This window comes from Stenella coeruleoalba (genome assembly GCF_951394435.1).
Source record: "Stenella coeruleoalba genome assembly, chromosome: 19".
Taxonomy (NCBI): domain Eukaryota; kingdom Metazoa; phylum Chordata; class Mammalia; order Artiodactyla; family Delphinidae; genus Stenella; species Stenella coeruleoalba.
This window is the reverse complement of record NC_137165.1, coordinates 3,417,862-3,437,933: the sequence shown is the minus strand read 5'-3', so window position 1 is coordinate 3,437,933 and position 20,072 is coordinate 3,417,862. Positions and strand designations below refer to the sequence as shown.

Genomic DNA, 20,072 nt, shown 5'->3' with positions numbered 1-20,072 from the left:
CTTACGCCATTCGTCCAACAGGAGCAGGTGGGAGATTCTGCTCTACAAGCCACCCAGGGACCCAGCTGGCCGAGGCACCATCTCGAGCACCACTGGCTGCCACAGAAGGGAAGAAAGATTAGAGACTCTCACATCAGTTTCACCTTCCTCACCCAAAAGCGATGCAGGTCACCTTCACTCACATCACACGGGCCATAACTGATCTCATAGCTTCAGTTAATTAGGGAGCTGGTGGGAAGTACAGGAGAACAAAGGGAATACTGGGGGAGCATCACTGTCTCTACTACCTGCAATCGTCAGTAAATTATTTTACTTTTCTCCATCTTAGCTATTCATCTGTAACATGAGGTTGTTCATGATCTCTCCTCCTTCTAGAGGTTACGGGGGAAAATCAAATAAGGTAATAGACATAAAAGAACTCTGAATGAGCTCTGAAGAGTTTTACAAATTTAAAGGACCACAGTACTGACACCATGGTGGACTTACTGTGCCATCACCTCCACACAACCACACACCCCCTTGCCTGTGTTTCAGAGCTGTGGGCCAAACAACAGGCACACTGGGGGCTCCAGAATGCAATGTTACTTTCATTTTAATTGCACCATTCAGTCAGTTTACCTGTGCTCAAGGCTGACCAGGGAAGATAAAAAAGAAAGCAACACCTGCTCCCCTCGGTCTCTTCAAGCAGTTTTCCCGTCTTGAAACGATTATGTGTGGCAGATTTTACTTTCAAAAGATGGCTGCTTTGTCCCCTCCCCGTGAACTCAGGGGGACCTTAGTGGCTGCTTCAACCAGAGTATGGCAGAAGTGACACTATGTGAACCCCGAGACTAGTCATAAAAACGTCACACACTTCTCTGGCTCCCTGGGGAAGCCTGTCTCAGACCCCAGCTGTCAGGCTGTGAAGAAGCCCAGATGAGCCTCCACAGAGAGACGACCCAGAGGTCACAAATGTGGGTGTTCCAATCAGCAACCTGGCTGAGGTTCAGCTGACAGCCGCCATCAATCTCCAGACCCGTGAAGATGCCCCCAGATGTTTCCTGCCTCCTGGCCAATGTGCAAAACCCAGCCTTCAAATCTCTCAGCCGAGCCCCAGGCTGTGCAGCAGAGGAAAGCTGTCCCCACTGAGCTCCCCCCAGATTCCTGGCCCACAGCTTGTGTAAGCATAAGAAAATGACTGTTGTACACTGATAAGTTCTGGGGTGAATTTTTATGCAGCAACAGCATCTGGAACAGCTGGACTTGTTAGAATCTATAATATTAGCTTAATTAACTCACAGAAAAGAGCAAATATGTATTTGATGAACTATTAAATCTCAAATACTATACTAATGGAAACAATTGTGGGGGCTGCTGAAAATATACTGTATTGATAAGAATTCACTTAGGCTGTAGTAACAGAAAAACCAAAGCAATAACACTTAAAACAAGACAGAAGTTTGTTTCTCACTTAAAAATTCAGACAGGCAGTTCAGGGCTGCTGGCCCCATCAGCGGGAACTCAATCTCTACCTTATTTCTCTGCTGTTCTCAAAAATAAGGCTATCACCCCATCGTCCATGACAGCTGTTCAAGCGCCATCTATTCTGTCTACATTTCAGCTAAGAGGGGTGAAAAGGGGAGGGGACGCGCATGCCGGTCTTCTAAGAATACTTCCTGGAAGCATAGCCAAGGTGCAGCAAGAAAATCTGGGAAAAACTGTCTTTGTTGCCATGTCCTGGCTAATAAGTGGGAAATGAATAGAAGGGAAAAATGAATATTGGGGGATAAACAGTAGGTCTTGCCACGTACATATTCCAAAATTCAATTCATATTTGGTGTAGGATTGAAGCCTGAAATAACAATAGTTACCTCAAGAGCAACCCCCCCATGAGACTCTCAGCTCTACAGACTGACACCAGATCTTTCAGGTTAAATAAAAACATTTATGCAGCATCCACTTTCCTCACCAGACAAGTATAAATAAAATGGGAAACAAGCACTTACCAAATTAATGACTTAGTAAATTAATGATTCGTACGAAAGGAAAGGACATTTAGAGACAAATATTTCCTCTAAAATCAGTAATATGTCCTGATGGGTCTTCCTGTAATCAGTGTCTCCTTGGGCAAGTCAGTCAATAACCTGAAGTCCTGTTTCGTCACCTATAAACCAGCATCACACATAACAGGCTTGTCGTGAGGATCAAATGAGATTACGAGTGTCAAAGTGCTTTGTAAGCAGTAGAGTTTTATACAAATATAAAGTTATGCACCTTCAAAGCTATCACGCCAATAAGATACACTCAATTAAACAAAACATCTTCAAAAATTTTTAACAATGTATAAATACAATCAGAAAATAATCTATCTGCCAATTGAAAGAAAATTTACAGTACCTACAACAGAATTTACAGACGCCTACAATAGTTTGCGGATTGTTACACAGTTTTAAGAAATACCATTAATACAAATACATGATTTACAATATCCCCATTATAGCAAGAAAAAAAATAGATTCGTAAAATAAAACGTCTTTTAGGCATTTACAATGCCAAGTATTGAAATGATTATTCTCACTATGACATAAGAATAATACTCTTTTAGTGGTAAAAGACAGATTTCATTAGGCCAAGGACCACTGAAGAGCTTCTGGAAGGTTCCAAAGTAAAATCTGGCTATCTTTCCCCCAAAATAAATAGAACAGCAGCAATGCCTACATATCCCATGAACATAAACTATGAAAATTCCTTTTATATTAACTGGGCCTTAAGTACGTGACTCATTACAAATAAAAATAAACAAAATTTTAGAAACTAGTTAACACCAATAGCCCAAATTTGGTTTTTACCTGCCTGTAAACGCCTAGGATAAGAAGTTTCATCATGAAGTATATATTAAGTGTAAAATTAACAATTATTTCTAACTCTATATATAAGCCAAAGTGCTCACTCTTACCATGGAAGCAAAATCTAAAATAATCTACAGAAATAGTATGTAAACACAGAGAGTTTTGAGATAGACTAGGAACATCCTTCTTGTTCTGTGGATCAAAATGCAAAGGTCTCCATTCCATATGGGCATGAACACAAACACTTTTGTTAATTTAAGACACATGGATCTTACACGACTATGTGCATACACATATGTACACCATGAACCAAATGTTAACAATGTTTCTAGCTACACCACACCTTCAAGCCCCATATGCTAGAAAGTAAAAACTTAATATGAAAACTACTTTTCCTTTTTTTTTTAAAGTAAACTTTAAAATGGAAAAACAAACCCAACACTCCTCTTTGCAATAGGTACTGAGTTCTAAAGGTTCAGAGTCAAGACCCCCTTCAGTTGTTCCCAAAGGAAAGAACACGCAGACTCCCTCACTCTCTTCAGGAGGTCTGATCGTCTCCAGTGGTCTGCAAAAGAGAAACAACTCCTTAACACTCAAAGCTATTTGACTTAACATACCAGATTTAAAGCACTAGGAAAACATTTCGTAACTGCCAGCACAGCCAGCTACTACATTACCTGGCATCCCATGGCCCAATTACGTTAAAAATTACTGTCATGCTAGAGAAGTACAGCAATGGGTCCACCCAGATGTCCAGCAAGTCACTCGCATTTGAGCAGAGCATCACCAAGTGCCATGTAAGTCTACTGACCCTGTCCATGTATGTCAGCTCAAGGTTCAATTTCACCTGAATGCTGGTAATCGTAAGGGAAAAAAAACCTATTAAGCACACACTTGACAATTACCATGAGGTGGACCTTACCCAGCAAAGGTATACTGGGACTCTGCAAAAACCCTCAGGAGGAGAGTCATGTCCCTACAAGAATCCTCATTTTCCCTACCTCTTAACTTTTATATAAGAGAAACTGTACAGGAAACGGCACTGGATTTCAAGAGAGCTGGGTTAAGCCCTAGCTTTGCACCACTTTGTTTCTGTATGTTCCTGAGAAGTCACTTAGCCTCTCAGGGCTTTAGTCACAAACGTAATCCTTGAACCAGCAACATCAGTACCACCTGGGAACCTGCAAACACGCGACCTATGAGACCCGGCCCCAGGGCAACTAAATAAGAAACTTTGGGGGTAGGACCCCACAATCTGTGCTCTAGCCCTCCAGGAGATTCTGATGCATGTCCAAGGTTGAGAACCCGTAAGTGTCCTGTATAACGTTACCTGCCCAACCTACTGCATGAACACAAACACGAGACATCACTCATACAAAGACCTAATCAATTTCCCAAAGGTTTTACCAATTACTATTTACCTATGAACACCACTTACCCCGTGGAAAACTCCGATTTAAATCTTCATATCGAGGAACTATAGTAAAACCTATACATTCTTCAAAACCAAACCGAGTACTTTAAAGCAATCTTTAACGATACGGTCTTATTATGTTTCTAACTTGTTCTTACTATAAAGCCTAAAACCATACAATATATTGATACATGCTTCAAAACTGTTCATTTAGAGCCACTGGAACTAATGGAAAGCAACTGAACTTCATCTAATTAAAAAAAGAAGTTATTATCAATGAACATTTATCCCTCTGGTTTTAAAATAATTTCAGGATATCGACAATACATTTCTGGAATGCCCTAAAAGCCTCCAAAGAGAAATTAAAATAACTTTATCGTCATCATGTCGTACTTAAATAAGTATGTCCCTTTAAAAAACTTTTTTTAAAGTACTTCATAGAAATTAAACTCTCCAAGAGTTAGAAATCTTCATTGCATTAGTCACTGACCGCATCCAAATTACCCTGACATCCAGAAAACACTTACTTGTCTTAAAAACTGCTTTCCAAGGTACGATGTAGCCATGCTGGTTAAATTCTTCCTGCTGCCCACTTTGCACCTGATGTAGCCATACAAGTTGGCCCCTTGTAGCACCACACCCATGATAACCACCGCCTGGGAGAGGGGAATAACCAACAGTTACGGGCTTGACACTGACTGACCGTCTCTCTGCCATAAACAAAACGCGGAGACTGTCTCGGGAAAGAGCAGGAAGAGGAAGCTCTGTGAAGGGGGGTTGTGGCCGTGAGACTCCCGTGCGCCCTCCCTCCCAGAGCAGACCCGTCCAATACGCGCTCTGCACCACCCAACAAGCACCCATCAACACACATGCTCTGTGCCAGCCCCGGGGGTGCAGTAGGGGGACCATTCATTCTCTAATATTTTCCATGGTTCTGTGAGTAAAGATATAAAAAAAGTAAATGAGACTCAGAAGGGGCTCAAATGTTAACTGTTTCCTTAAGAATTCCAAAAGAATGGTCAAGAGATAGATCAAGTTCAACACACTGAAAGCACACAGAGCTGAGTCTCTGCTCTATGCTACTGTGTGGGCAACAACTGGCTTCTAAGAAAGCAAACCGGTGCCTCAAGGTAGCAACCAACAGGGGTTTGCCTTCTGTGACAAGGAGATGGGGGAAGGGCGCAGAGGGGGACACAGCACTAGGAAGAAATGCACTTCAGCAGAGTTGTTTCTTCCTTGTGGCCACAATCTTATAGGTGACCCCACTAAGACCGCTAAGGATTGAGAAAAAGAAACGCAAGCCTACTATTTAAATATTATTAAAGAAAAGTTAATTAGAACAACATGAGGGGATCCCACGGTTAAATATTCTACAAAGCTTTTCTGTAAAGGGCCAGATAATAAATATTTTAGGCTCTGCAGGCCATATGGTCTCTGCTGCAAACACTCAACTCTGCCATTCTAGCCCCAGAGCAGCCACAGGCAATATGTAAACAAACAGGCAAGGCTGTGTTCCAACACAATTTTACAAAAACAGGCGTAAGGCCAGATTTGGCCTGCAGGCCACAGTTTGCCAAGCCCTGTTCTAGAATAAGCAAATGGTCTGAGTAGGCAGGAGGACCAACGGTCATCAAGCCCATCACCACAGAGAACAGTGGGTGGGGAAGCTTGAGGGACGGGATGCCCCCTTCCTGCCCTGTGGTCTTAAAACAGGAGCCCAAACCACCTTTCACCCCCCTCTCCCTGCTCTGCTTTAGGGAAGGGGAAACACTGCCAGAGAAAGACTGGGCTGCCTCCCCAGAGAGAGGTGAAGGCTCCAAGGGCTCACAAACGAACTAAAGCAGGAGGGCAGAACCACGACAGGCAACAAGAACTCCACTATGTAAGGGAAGGAACCCGAGCAAGCCAGCCGAGGCAGCCGGCAGCAGCCGGCGGCAGGGCTGCGGTCCCCTCCTCACACCTGCGCCTTCAGGCGACCAAACCGCAGCTCACAGCAGAGCCCAGGTGTCTCAGACAACAAGGAAGGCAGGCAAGGAGAACTCACCCACACGAAACCAACATAAAGAGAAGGTCTGGACAGAGCTGCCACTGCAAACAGGAGCAAAATGGGGAGGGGAACAGGGAAAGGCAGCTACGCAGAACCACAGCAAAAAACAAAAAGAAGAAAGGAACACAGTATGCAAAAGGCAGACGAAGAATCATTCTAAAAAGAAAGAGAGTCCACCAAAATAAAAGCATTCCTGAAGCATTCCTCACCCTACAGAAGAACCTAAAGACAAGAATTCAAAGAGAATGAAGGTAAGACAAGACACTAGAAGGAGTTGAAAACGGAGCTGGCAGAGCTCAGGAAACGCAGAGAAGCCCTTGCTAAAGCAGCCCACTCCGCTCTCCCTGGCACTCTCCACTCCGTTACCGTGTGTCACCTTTCTAACAACCCTTATTTACTGTCTGTCTACACTCTGCTCCACTAGAAAGTGGTGCTATCGGAGCAGTCATCTTGTTTATCAGGCCCTTATTCATATCCCCAGCGCCCAGGACAGCTCTGGTGTATGGCAGACTCTTTTAAAAAGATGTGCTGAGTGAATAACCAGAAAAGAAAAGATGAGAGACGAAAGCATTTAAGATGGTAGATGAGAACAGATAAAAATGATCCAACACAGAGGTAACTGGTACCTCAGAATCAGAGACACCAAAAACACAGAACATAAATAAATGTAAAGACAACAGAAGATAATTTTCCTGATTCAAAGCAAAACCTGTGCCTGCATATTAGAGGGGCACAGTTTCCAGAAAAAGCAACACAGAAAGATAAACACAAAGACAATCTGGTTATGTATGCTATTTTAAAACTTCAAGAATGATTAACAAAAATTATTTGTCCAGGGAGAAAAATAATTCACTCCCTTACATGGAGGTTAAGTAAGCCAGGCCTCAGATTTCTCTACAATATTTAATATTAGAAAATGAGGAAGTAATGTCTTCTAAATGGTGAGAGAAAAAAGTTGTGACCCAAGAATATTAACTTAGCCAATTCTTTATTCAAGAATAAAGAATCTTTTTTCAAGAATGAAGAAATAAAGAATTTATTCAAGCATAAAGAGTTTATTCAGAAAGAAAAAAGAAAAGTTTATTCAAGAATAAAGTCAACAGGCTCATATTCTTAAACATGACAGAGCCAAAGGAAAATAACACCCACAAGTTTTTTGAAAAAAATCACCCAACAATGAAATTCAGCCAACCAAGAGGTAAAGGAGAAGCTGCAATAAAAGGACTGAATCAATTTATTTAAAAGTAGATCAAAGACTGAACAACCAGTAACAAATATCGTCTCAAAAGGTAATTATTATAAACCTTGACAACAAAAATAATACTGGAACAAACAAAGCTCAGGCATAGAAAGGGAAGAAACAAAGGAGGGAATATAAGAGTGTTTATTTCATTCCCTTTCTAAACAGTCTCTAAGTCAATAAACAGGAGTAACTATATTACTTAAAATAACTAAAGTAAGACTACAACCAACAAAAATCCAGAAGTGGAAGGAGGGAGGAAAGGTGGGAGAAGGCATGAATGTTAACTTTACATCTTTCACAGCAGGAAATCAAGACATTAAATACATTTCTTAATTCATGAAAGAGGGTATGATACATGAAATGCATGAAAGAGGGTTATGTGATACAGATAACTACTAAAAAAACTAAAAACAGAAAATAAACCTTCCAAATCTCAAAAGGGAAAGTATTTATGTACGTGTATGCACAAAGGAAAAGAGAACCTATACAGCGAACTAGACAAGGAAATATTAAAAACAGGAGAAAAAAACACAATTAAGGCCAAAATACATCTGACACCAATATGTATTAAGTGACATAAAATCAATTGTTAAAAGAATAAGACACACAGTTTGGGCTAAGTGACAGATTATATTTTCCAAACATGGTGGCAATTGTATCTCCACATGCTCTTCTAGAACCTTCTTACTCCCCCATCAAGCTGTAGAGCCTAATTTCCATTCTCCTGAATGTGGACGGGTGCCAAAAGTGATGCTGTGACTTCTGAGGCTAGGTGGTTGTCATGGGCTGAACTTTGTTCCCCCAAAATGTATATGTTTAATATATATAATCCCAGGACCCCAGAATGTGACTGTATTTGGAAACAGGGTCTTTAAAGAATTAAGGAAAAATAAGGTCACTAGGGTGGGCCCTAATCCAATATGATAGGTGCCCTTATAAGTAGAAGAGATTAGGACACAGACATGTACAGAGGGAAGACCACATGAAGACACTGGGAGAAGACAGTCAACAAGCCAGAGACAGACCTCCAGAATTGGGAGAAAATAAATTTCTGTTGTTTAAGCCACCCAGTCCGTGATACTTTGTTATGGCAACCCTAGAAAACTAATACAGCTGTACAAAGTAATACAGCTTGTGAGCTAAAACACTCTCAACTGGAGCTATGACCCTCCAAGTAAGCTGTGACCCTCCAAGTCTAACTGCCTCATATGAGGCCACCAGACTGTAATGAAGCCCCAACCAGCAATGTGGAAAGACCGCATTGAGAGGCCATGGGACCCCATAAAGAGGAGAAGCCTCAGCGGCCCCCAGCCACTGTCTGACCACAAGTACAAAAGATCCCAAGCCAGAACTTTCCAGACAAGCCCTTCCCAAACTTCTGAACCAGTGAAACTGTGAGAGATCATAAAATGACTGTTGCAGTAGATAACCAGAACAGGTTACCTACCAGTATTTTCAGAAAAGACCACTCTGTTAGTTCCAACCAAGCTAAGCACGTTTGGAGTATACTGACCATCCCCGACCGACAAGATTATGTGATACACGTGGTAATCACTGAAAGATGGGCTAAATCAAATTCTGCTCAGCACTTGGAGAACTGGTGAGATGGAGTCTTTCACGGGACTCTGCTCTCTGTACTTAGAGAAAAGCAGAGCTGAGAAACCAAACTTGGGAAATACATGATGAAGCTGCCTACTCAAGACGGGTCCCTGATGTTAACACAGGTGCTGCTTATTATGACTGTCCACCAGCCACCTTAGCGGGCTACTGACAGCTCCACACTGATACTCACCAACCACTTCACTCTGAAGGAGAAGAGGGCACTAAAGGCAAATATCACCCACAGCACCGGACAGGCAATGAGTCCTAACCAGAAGATTCTTGATTCAGCCTCTGAAACAGTTTTACTGTCTTGAGGAGAGGCCTACAAAAGAACATGAATTTAATAACCAACGTTCTGTGGTATTTATCAGCAAAAAGTTTCACATTTTTAATGAAAAACCCCTTACCCTCAAATTCAAATAAATGAATACAGACAACCCAAATCCCAAGTTAGAACTCCTACCCCCCGCCCCACAATCTCCCTCAAGCAAAACAGTAGATCTACCACTACTGTAATTTTTGGAACTGGTCTTAACATACTTTGTTTTAAATCGAGAATGTTTCATTTTCAGGGCAGAGTGGACAGTTTGTCATCACCCAAGACAGTAAGGGTGGCCTCTGATAGGCTTCTAGTCAATCCTTCTTGCACTTATACTGATTATTCATAAGCAAGCTTTGAAAGATGCCTTCTTAGGTGAGGATTCAGGAAATCAAGGCTATGTTCATCCTGGAGACTAAAAGGTCCATCAGGGTCCACAGGAAGAAATGCAGTCAAGGGATTCCGGACAATGACCAGAATGTCTCAGCAACACCCAGGAATTTAAAAGGGCGCCGAGTGGTTTCCAAGGTAGATTTTATAATATAAAGGACTATGGGCTCACCGAGCACAATGCTGCTTTCTGAGGAGTCCTAGTCAGGGCCCTAACAAGCAGAAGCAAGCAATTTAATCGGTGCTGTCTCCAGGAGTTTTGTCCTCTGGCTCCCAAACTGATTTCCACTACAGATAAGCAGGCTAACCCAAAACAGAGCAAGGTCCCCTAGGGCTTCTGAAGGCACAGCCTGAAGAACAGACTGCTCTCTGCTTAACTCAGATTTTCTATCCAGCTGCAAACCTCCTCTTTCTTCCTCCTGAGTACGAATGGAGGAGGACCCCGGGGGGGAAGGACAGAGGGAGCCACTGGAGGGAGCTACACTAGGCAAGGCACACAGGGACCCCAAACAGAGACCCTTCAGCAGCAGCCCCTGGGAGCCAGCTAAGCACGCGGCATAAACCCTGAGCCCAAGCCCTCTCAGGGTTCTTTCCTGGACACGCCCTGTTTCCAGTCGGAACTAAAGAGAAACACAAGGCAAGTTTAGAAGGCCATCTGGTTCTGTGCTATACCATGCCAAGCGACCCGGGGCGGTCCCTTATGTGTAGATGCATCTGAAGTGTTTAGGTAATTGACCCTTAAATACTCAAATGTATCTACACATTATTTTTTTTTTTTTTTTCAGTACGCAGGCCTCTCACTGTTGTGGCCTCTCCCATTGCGGAGCACAGGCTCCAGACGCGCAGGATCAGCAGCCATGACTCACAGGCCCAGCCGCTCCGCGGCATGTGGGATCTTCCCGGACCGGGGTACGAACCCATGTCCCCTGCATCAGCAGGCGGACTCTCAACCACTGCACCACCAGGGAAGCCCTACACATAATTTTTTGAATGACGCTCAAAAAAACCCACAAAAAACAAAACAAAGGCAGTTTACCTTCCTGGACTCAAACACCCAATGGCTTTTTCCATCTTCATCAATATGATTCCACCAGCGCAGGCCAACCATTAGTCTACCTGTGACATTCTGGTAAAGATTAATATATGCACACACATTTTAAAAACATTATTTACAGGTCTACCATAACATCATATCTTAGTGTAACAGTTCACAAACAAGAAATCATCAGCTTTCCCGCCATGATATCCAATTAAAGACCACTACGTACCAGGCCTGGACAAAAGAGTAAATAAAATGCCATGGCAGGCCCCACGGGGGCAGAGGTGACAGGGTCAGCACACCCATAAACATTACCCTTCTTTTCCCTCGCGAACTCTTGTCCTTTCTCCAGTTCCCTAATGTGTTTCTAAACCCCTTGCTCTTTAGCTCCTGGGACCTACTTTTTCCTATATATCCTGACCACAGCTACATATACTTTATAACTATGTATCTCTAAAAAAGGTTATGGACTGAATACTGTGTCCCCCCAAATTCATGGGTTGAAACTCTGCCCCCACTCCATCACCAAGTGATGGTATCAAGAGGGGGCCTCTGGGAGGTGATTAGGATTAGATGAGGCCATGCGGGCGGAGCCTTTGTGAATGGGATTAGTGTCCTCATAAGAGTCAAGAGACAGCTTTCACCCTCTCTCTGCTCTCAGTCATGTGAGGATACAACGAGACATCAACAGTCTGGAACCCGAGGAGGGCCCTCACCAGAGGCCGACCATGCTGGCACCCTGACCTTGGATTTCCAGCCTCCAGGACTTGGAAAAATAAATTCCTATTGTTCGTAAGCCACCCAGTCTCTGGTATTCTGTACAGCAGTCCAAACGAAGACTATGGTTATACGCACTGACCTTCATTCAGTACTTGAAATGCACCAAGCTCCTTCCCTCTTACTAATGTAACAAATTGCTTTGATAGCTTTCCTAACATAATGAAATGAATACAGAAGAGAAGAAGAGGAGGAGCCTTAGAGACCAAACTTCATTTTGTAGAAACGCTACCAATCAAAGGCTAAGCAAAAGAGAAGAGCTGGCAAAGAAGACCGAGAACAGCCAGAAGTCTATTGTAGTGGCACTTTCAAATAACAGCTCTTCGAATAGTCTCAAACTCCTCCATTTTCCCATTTTCCAATTCTTTACTTTGTTTTTGTCATTATTAGTTTATTTTCCGAATTTCTCTCAAGCTTATTATTTTTGTTTTTGAAACTTCTAGACCTCTAATAAAAGCCTTTTGTCTATTGTTTTTCCTCTGAATTCAGCTTTAGACACATTTCAAAAGTTTGAATGTAGATGTCCATTATCATTAAGGTATAAATAATCTATATTTACAGTTTTTATTTCCTTTTTGCGCCAAGATATTTAGCAGAATGGCTCTTTTTAAAAATCCCAATTTTGACAACCATTTTTTTTTTATTAGTCTCCAGTTCTGTGGTACTGGACTAGAAAATGTAGCTGCTTTGGGCAATTTCTTTGGATTTTCTTCATAGTGATATTTAGTCAACTTTTGTAAATGTTCCACAGGAACTGAACAAGAAGGTATTATGCCTCTACATACAGATTTCCAAATACTGCTATGGAAGTGACCTTGTTATTTCATTCAGATCCTTCAAATCTTACGTATTTTTGGTTGCTCTGATCTGCAGAGACAATGGTTTGTTAGACTTCTATCACAAGTGTTCCTCCATCTTCTCTAGTGTTTCTAGTAGTTTTTCACTATAGTTTGATGTGATGTCTTTCTGTGAATGATCCTCACTGTGACTCATCAACTGACCTTTCTTGTTCCACTGAATGCTGTCTTACTCTCATTTCTGCTTTGTCTGATAATAATATAACGTCAAGTTTCTTTTTGTTTGAATTGGTCTTATGTTATCTTTGCCTTTACTTTTTCTAATGTTACAATTATAGTTAGATCTTTTGGGTTGGACTTTGATTTTTGACCAAATCTAAGAATTTTTATCTTTAAAAAGAGGGTTTAATCAAATTATATCTACAGCTGTAACTAATGTGCTACTGCTCCCATCCCCTTGCACTCTGCCCTATGATATTTCAGGTTCCTGGACGCTTGCTTTGCTCTCCTTCTCTTGATGTTTTAGTTGCTCCTGTCTTCTCCAATGTTGTGGAAGACACACAATGTTTTAAATTTTACTAATAGTTACCATAAAAATTTGAAAACAACTATTTATTCTTTTTTTTACTATATTTCTCAAAATAAAGAATAAGACAAAAGCCCCATATAGGTTATAACATTTAAGTTCTTTTCATTTTTTAAATAACTTTATCTTATTTATCTCTTATTTTTTTAATAATTATCTCTTCTTTTGACAACTGCCTTGAGATTTACAACTACGACACACTGCTGTTCTAACTACATTCAGAACCCTGCACACCCCCTTCCCCAAGTCCATTTAATAATTTCCCCATTCTTGACTTCTTAATTTCATATCTCAATTGTCTGCATATCTGTAAGTAATTCTGCCACAGATGAAAGGGTATTTTTTAAGCCCTTGTTTTAAAAAAAAAAAATGTTATCAGAAAATATACTTTCTGGCCACATTTTTTTTTTTTTTTTTTTTTAATTTGGTCATGCTGCGGCTTGCATCCCGGTATCTCAGTTCCCTGACTAGGGACTGAACCCAGGCTATGGAGTGAAAGCCCGGAATCCTAACCACTAGGCCGCCAGGGAACTCCCTCTGGCCACATTTTTTAAAACTCTAAACCCACAAGGATCTAATTATATAATTTTTGGAAATTACCAGGAAGACTGACTGAAGGTGGTGTTCTATTTGGCTAAGCAGAAATTACATGAACAACAAAAAGAAATGTTCCTCAAAACGAAACTGTGACCTGGATACAGTAAACACTTTAGAGCATAAAGCAACAGAAGAAATTCAAAGAAATACAAGGCAAAGAAGACTGTACAAAAGAAAAGACTACAGGAAACAGACCTTTGTAATCTTTACTCTCAGCATTTTGTGGCCTATGGAAACTGGCCACCACCAAGCCAACCACTTCTGATATCTGTAACAATCAAAAGATCTAAAAATGGCTGCGTTGGTGGACATGAGCAGACCTGTAACATCTTACTGGTTTTTGAATCAATATACATACCTCAAATTCCAAAAGTAGCTTTTGCCTTTTTTTTTTGCCTTCAATTTTTCCCCCTACTATTTTATTATGAAAATTTCCAAACACACAGAAAAGTCAAGTTTTACAGTGAATACCTATCACCTAGTGTCTACATTTAATATTTTACCATAGTTACTTTATCACATGCCCCTCTATCTATATACCTATCTCTCCATCCATCCATCCCTCTACCTACCACTGCCTCTGAGTTTGAACCATTTCTTACACTCTTTTCTATCCCCTACAACAGGATCCCTCAGCCTCAGCACTAACCACATTTTGGGCCGGATGATTCCCTGACGTGGGGGGCTGCCCTGTGTGTGCACCTTAAGATATTTAGCAGCATCCCTGGCCTCTACCTGTGTGATACCAATAGCACACTTCCCCCACCCCCAGTTGTGACAACCAAAGATGTCTTCAGATACTGACAAACGAACGTCCCCCTGGAGGGCAAAACTGGCCCTGGCTGAGAAACACTGCCCTCAAGCTCAAACAGGAGCCTTTGTAATGGGCGGTACTTGTAATGGTGGACAAACTACCCTGGGGTCTTATCTAGAAATCATACACGGCATAGCCGGAGGTGACCCTGAAGCAAAACCAGTGGTGAGGATTAGAAGCAATATGTTTAGTCTGTAGCTGCTGGTCACATTTTTATTTGTTTAACTTTAAAGCTGACATAGGTTAACGTAAAGCACAGACAAGTCAGTAAACCTACACATGATCTGCCACAACTGGCACTTTGACACAGGTGAGGCCTAAGATAACAAAAAGATAAATTAACACCGATCGGAAATGTTAAGTGTCATTTTTTTTTTTTTACTGTTTACACGTCATTCAATCTCATCATATAAATACGATTTTAAAATAAAAACAATCAAACCTACCTTGACTGCCCAAAAGTCACATGACAACAACAAGATAATTGTCACCATACAGGCAATAAAGCTGCTGCTGAACAATTCACAGAGAAGATAGACTATAATTGCACTGACTCGAAAGAATAAATGGAAAAATGATGCCACTGGGTGTCTGAAAACCAAAACATAATAAAAGATATGCAATTACATTTACAACAGGTACTGCAGATGTAGATGAAAATGTTTCAGCCAAAGCAGAACCATGCAGAGTCTTGCCAAAATAAAAGATGACTTGAGGAAGAAGCAAACCGCCTACCTCTCTTTTTTCATAAGTCCCATTATTTGACTAGGCCCTGCTGTCACAGAAAATACACTATATAAACGTGACTTTAACAACTCATTGATTATATACTTTCACAAAATATATAACAAGAAACTTTACCAAGCTTAGAGGAATTAGGAAACTACACTCTTAGGACTGACTCCTATTTTCACATGTCTAAATATCATGCCCTAAGAATTTCTAGGCCCTCAGAAATCACTTCAGGCGTTAAGACAAAGTGACCACCAGGCATAGTTGCTGTTTTAACAGCAGCTTAGTTGTGATATAATCCACACGCCACACAATTCCCCTATTTAAAGGGTATAATTCAGTGATTTTTGGTATATTCACAGAATTGTGCAATTATCACACCATCAATTTTAGAACTTTTTCATGACCCCAAACATAAAGCCTATACCCATGGGCGGTCACCCCCCCACTGACCCCAATCCCACCCCTCTCCAGTCCTAGGCAACCACTAATGTACTTCTTGTCCCTATAGATTTGCCTATTCTGGACATAAACAAAATCATATAATACATGGTCTTTTGTGACGGGCATCTCTCACTTAGAGATGTTCTCAAGGTTCAGGTAGAATTTGATTTCATCAAGTGAATTTCTTTAGCAATAACTAAGGTTGGAATAGAAAGATATTTGGCTTGATATTCTCACATTAGTTGATACAAAAGACACAATTCTGAAATTTGCATAATAAATCAAAATGTAATATATCTACAGAAACTATCTAAAGAAATGGTGCATTCTTGGTACAAAAGTCAGAATTAAAAACACCAGTGTTCAAAAAATTGGATTTGCAGATTTGAAAACTCAGTATTGAGTAAAATGCCATAAGTCAATTATTCCCAGGGAAAACGTGAGATGTCACCTCATATCAGACTAAAGAGCAAAGCAGCAATACAAAATATTCACCAGCACATCACAACCACTCTGCCCCGAAGCCCGTCGCTGGCACCAGGCGATGGACAGAACAGCACCAGACACTAACCCGAGTCTTGTAACTTATCGTCGTACCTGATTTTAGATTTTTTTGATCTACCAGTTGTCTCCTCTTCTGCATCAAACAGTGAGACATCTTCAATGTCATCATTACTGTCCTGATAGGAAAAGCAAATATTCATGAAGCAGAATGAAACTCCGTATTGCATGCCTACTACATGCAAGGCAGCACGCTAGTCAATACGGAAGATGACGGTAGGACACGGTCACGGCCACCTGGAACTCACAGCCTAGGGAAGGGGCGAGGTCAGTTCCCTCCCCCAACCCTGATCACCTGGCCAAACCCCACACGGCAACCCAAGCACCTGCCGTCTCCATCCCACCCAAGAAGCTGCCAAGCGCAAACTCCATGCAGCCACCCTCAGGTGGCTCCCAGGTCAGAGCAGGCTGAGGCTGCCGAGATAAACTGTCTCTGGCTCCTCCACAAAACCATCTGACTGCAGCCCTGTTTTCCTGACCCCTTCTCTCAACTCTGTCCCTTTTTCTCCAAGGCTAAACCAGCTACTTGTAGTCAGAATCCCTTCTCTTCCGGCCTCCTTGGGGGCGTGTTCCATCACTCTTCCCCTTTATTTACAGTTTCCTGTATCTTCAGGTCTTTCTGGTGGATCTTTCTCATCAGCATACAAGCTTCTTCAGGTGTCCTTTACAGCGTGAAGAGATGTTTTAAAGTCCTGATGCTGAATCTCCCTTCTGTCCTCTACTTCCCTTCCCTCCTCAACCTCAGGTCTCTAAGTGGTTCGCACCTCAGCTCACTGCAACTCACCTGCAGCCTCAGTCATGCTTCACACCTTCACAGTGCCAGCCCCTCCCCACTCACCTGCCATCTCTGGTCTCACCCCCGCTCTACTCCAGCCCCTCATTACCCGGAGTATCTCCCTAAATGGAGAGCATACCATGTCACCCCCCTGCCCAAACTGTTCAGTGGCGCCCCTCCCTGTACAGGATAAGACTTAAATCCCTCAGGCACAGCAAACCAGAGCTCGCGACAGCTCAGGACCTGATGCCGTGCCCACCTCCCGACAACGCCCCCTCCCACTGAGTACTGCAGCAACGCTGTTACTACCTGCTCTGGGAAAACACTTCGGGCCCTCCCACCTTTCTGCCCTTCATGTTTTCTCTACCCAGAAGCTCTTCCCTTCCCCATCCCCTATGAAGCGGACCATCAGGCAAACGCCAAATCATCTTCCAACTTTCAGCTCAAATACTGCAACGGCTGAGAAACTTGCCCTGAAATCCCCAGGCATCCCCCCTCCCACGTCCCCACAGCACCTGGGCAAATCTCCGCTTGAACAATTATCTCGGGATAGTCTTACTGGAAGTCTACTCCTCCTACCTCCTCCTAGACTCCAAGCTACCGGAGGGCAAGTTCCGTCCCTGCATTGTAATAAATCCTAGTGTCTAGCCGAGCACCAGGCCAGGTGCTACAGTATTCGTGGAAGGCATGAGCTAATAAACAAAGAAGCAATCACCTACGACACGTGGCAGACTGTGGTCAGTGCCAGAAGTAACCTGAGCGCAAACAGGAGCAGATGGAGGGACGGGCTGTGGGGAGGCTTCCAGGAGAGTTCACCCGCTGGGCCTCCCTCTGGCCCCTTGACTAGGTATCTGTTCACAGGCACAGAAGTGGGAACACACAGAGTACGTATGGAGAAAGCCCTCATAGTAAATGAAGGTGGAAGAGTGGAGGAACAGCTGAAGCTAGAAAATGTAAAATGGATTCACATCTATGAGACCAGTGGTCTCCACCTTGGCGACAGGCTAGAATTCTCTGGGGGTACTTTATTTAGGCAAGAGGGGATGGAAACCAGTGCACAAGGAGAGGGCTCGACTTAAGAAGGCAGCACCGGGACTTCCCTGGCTGTCCAGTGGTTACGACTTCGCCTTCCAGTGCAGGGGGTGTGGGTTCGATCCCTGGTCAGGGAGCTAAGATCCCACATGCCTCGTGACCAAAAAACCAAAACATTAAAAAAAAAAAAAAGAAGAAGCAATACTGTTTTCGCACAAATTCGATAAAGGCTTTAAAAATGGCCCATATCAAAAAAAAAACGCAGCACAGACAGTGCAGTTACATAAAACAAAGGCAGAGTAAACAGGAGATTGAGGAAAGCTGGAGATGGCAGGCGGTGCGGACACCGATGGCTTCCACCTTCTCAGTGAAACAAGCAGCAAGGCTAGGGGCTGAGAGCAGATAAGGAAGAAACGCTGAAGGTTTGAGGGAGAAGCCCTCGAGAGCAGCCTAGGTGGGAGGGAGAGGGGGCTACGGAGGGGGCAGGGTGACGACTGCCTGGCGGCCCTAAGGGCTCGCTTCAGGTGCCTGGCCACACGCTTAAGTGGGAACAGTCAGTGCTGTTGTTTTTCTCCAGCCTCCTTCAGCCGGGGCGCAGGTGCAGACCATCACCGGATTTTCCCCACTCAGGTCACCTCCCCGGAGCGGTCCTTTCCGACACTAAATCCCGAGGGCGTCCTATTCGCAGACACCTGCTATCACATCACCCTGGCTCTGTGACAGCCCTGTGAAAACTACCTTCAGTCTTTAACTTATCTTGCCTCCCCACTGCCGGCACCCTCCAATCCTCCCTCCGATTCAGGGCAGGAAATCGTCTGTGCGATTCGCAGCCCTTCCCCGGGGCCTAGCACAGTGCTTGGGCCACAGTAACCCCTCAAGAGGAAAAGACGCCTACAAACGCTAACTAAAAGTGTAACTTTTTTAAAAATAGGAAGAAACTACGAAATGATTCTTACTAATCTCTGGTCCTACACGTGAGGGCTGTAATTAGCTCGGAGGGGCAGATGCAGTCACGGGAGTGGACCAGCCACCTCCAACGCTGCTGTAACAGCACAAACTTGAACGCAAGGCCGGGGGGGGGGGTCCCCTAATCCCACGTGCGGGGTGGCGGCCCCCCTCCCCTCGCCCGGCCACACACGGCGTCTCCGCGGCCGCCCGGGCGCGACCCCGCGCCTCTCACACCCGCGCCGGCCCTCAGCGCAGCCCGGACCCCGGCCCCGCCCGCCGCCCACCCGCTCCTCCTCGGGCTCCGGCAGCGGCCCCGGACGCTCAGCACGCGCCCCTCAGGCCCTGCAGGCCCTGTCCAGCCGCCGCGGCCCTCTCTCCGCGCCAACAGCCCCTCACCTGCTGCAACATGGCGGCCCACGCCAGCCCCACTTCCGGGAGCCACGTCAGCGCCGCAGCCGCGGGCCGGGGACCAGAACAGACGAGGCGGGGTCACTACGCGCCTGGAGGAGCCGGAGTAACAGCGGCAACCCGACCCCACTTCCGCTTCCGGGCCCTCAGGGGCGTAGCAAGTGGGGGCGGGGCGATTCGGAGTGGGAGGATACGGGCGGGGCTAGAGAGTGGGCGGGGCTAGAGAGTGGGCGGGGCGGGGCGAGAAGCCAGGACTCAGGTTGGGGCACGGGCAGGTCCAAGCAGGAGAGGAACGTAAAAGATGCTGCTTTAGGGACTTCATGGTTTGTTGCCTGGAGATGTTGCTGCCGCCTACAGAGTGTCATTCCTCTAGTGTGGATGTCCTGAGGGCAGGGGTGGGGGTCAGGGACATGATTCCAGTTTTCATTTCGTTTGAGTGTTTTACGATGACGTGTAATTCCGTACAGGATTACTTTTGTACCTTAAATAGTGGAAGCAGTTGAAGAAATAAATGTCCTCCTGCGAAGGGGTAAATGTTATTAAGAAGAACTAGGCAGGAGGACCCTAAATATGGCGGGTCTTATTAAGGGAGGAAGGTAGACCTGGGAAACAGTAAGGAGAGAGGCTGAGAGCGTGGGCCCCGGAGTCTGAGCCCCCTGGGTTTGAGCCCGTCTACTCCACTTAACCAATTATCTAGCTAACATCTATGTGTCCTTCCC

The 20,072-nt window shown here is 44.1% G+C and overlaps 1 protein-coding gene across 3 annotated transcripts; it reads right to left on the bottom strand.

The window, feature by feature from the left end:
• Positions 1 to 1,876: 1,876 nt before the first annotated feature.
• On the bottom strand, positions 1,877 to 19,512 carry LOC307177097 (Golgi apparatus membrane protein TVP23 homolog B). 3 transcript variants are annotated; one of them, XR_013824973.1, is made up of 8 exons: positions 19,342 to 19,512; positions 16,227 to 16,309; positions 14,900 to 15,044; positions 10,880 to 10,969; positions 9,325 to 9,456; positions 4,770 to 4,898; positions 3,264 to 3,393; positions 2,014 to 2,143 (listed from the first exon to the last, which is right to left on the bottom strand). XR_013824973.1 is itself a non-coding variant. In XM_079903879.1 (7 exons), exons 1-7 carry the CDS (start codon positions 19,351 to 19,353, stop codon positions 3,367 to 3,369), a joined length of 618 nt encoding a protein of 205 aa, XP_079760005.1. In that variant the 5' UTR covers positions 19,354 to 19,512; the 3' UTR covers positions 1,877 to 3,366. The 3 variants fall into 3 exon arrangements, 2 of the variants coding, with proteins under 2 accessions (XP_079760005.1, XP_079760006.1); XM_079903879.1 differs by having other exon boundaries at positions 1,877 to 3,393; XM_079903880.1 differs by lacking the exons at positions 2,014 to 2,143; positions 19,342 to 19,512 and adding an exon at positions 18,954 to 18,970 and having other exon boundaries at positions 3,266 to 3,393.
• Between the last annotated feature and the right edge of the window lie 560 nt (positions 19,513 to 20,072).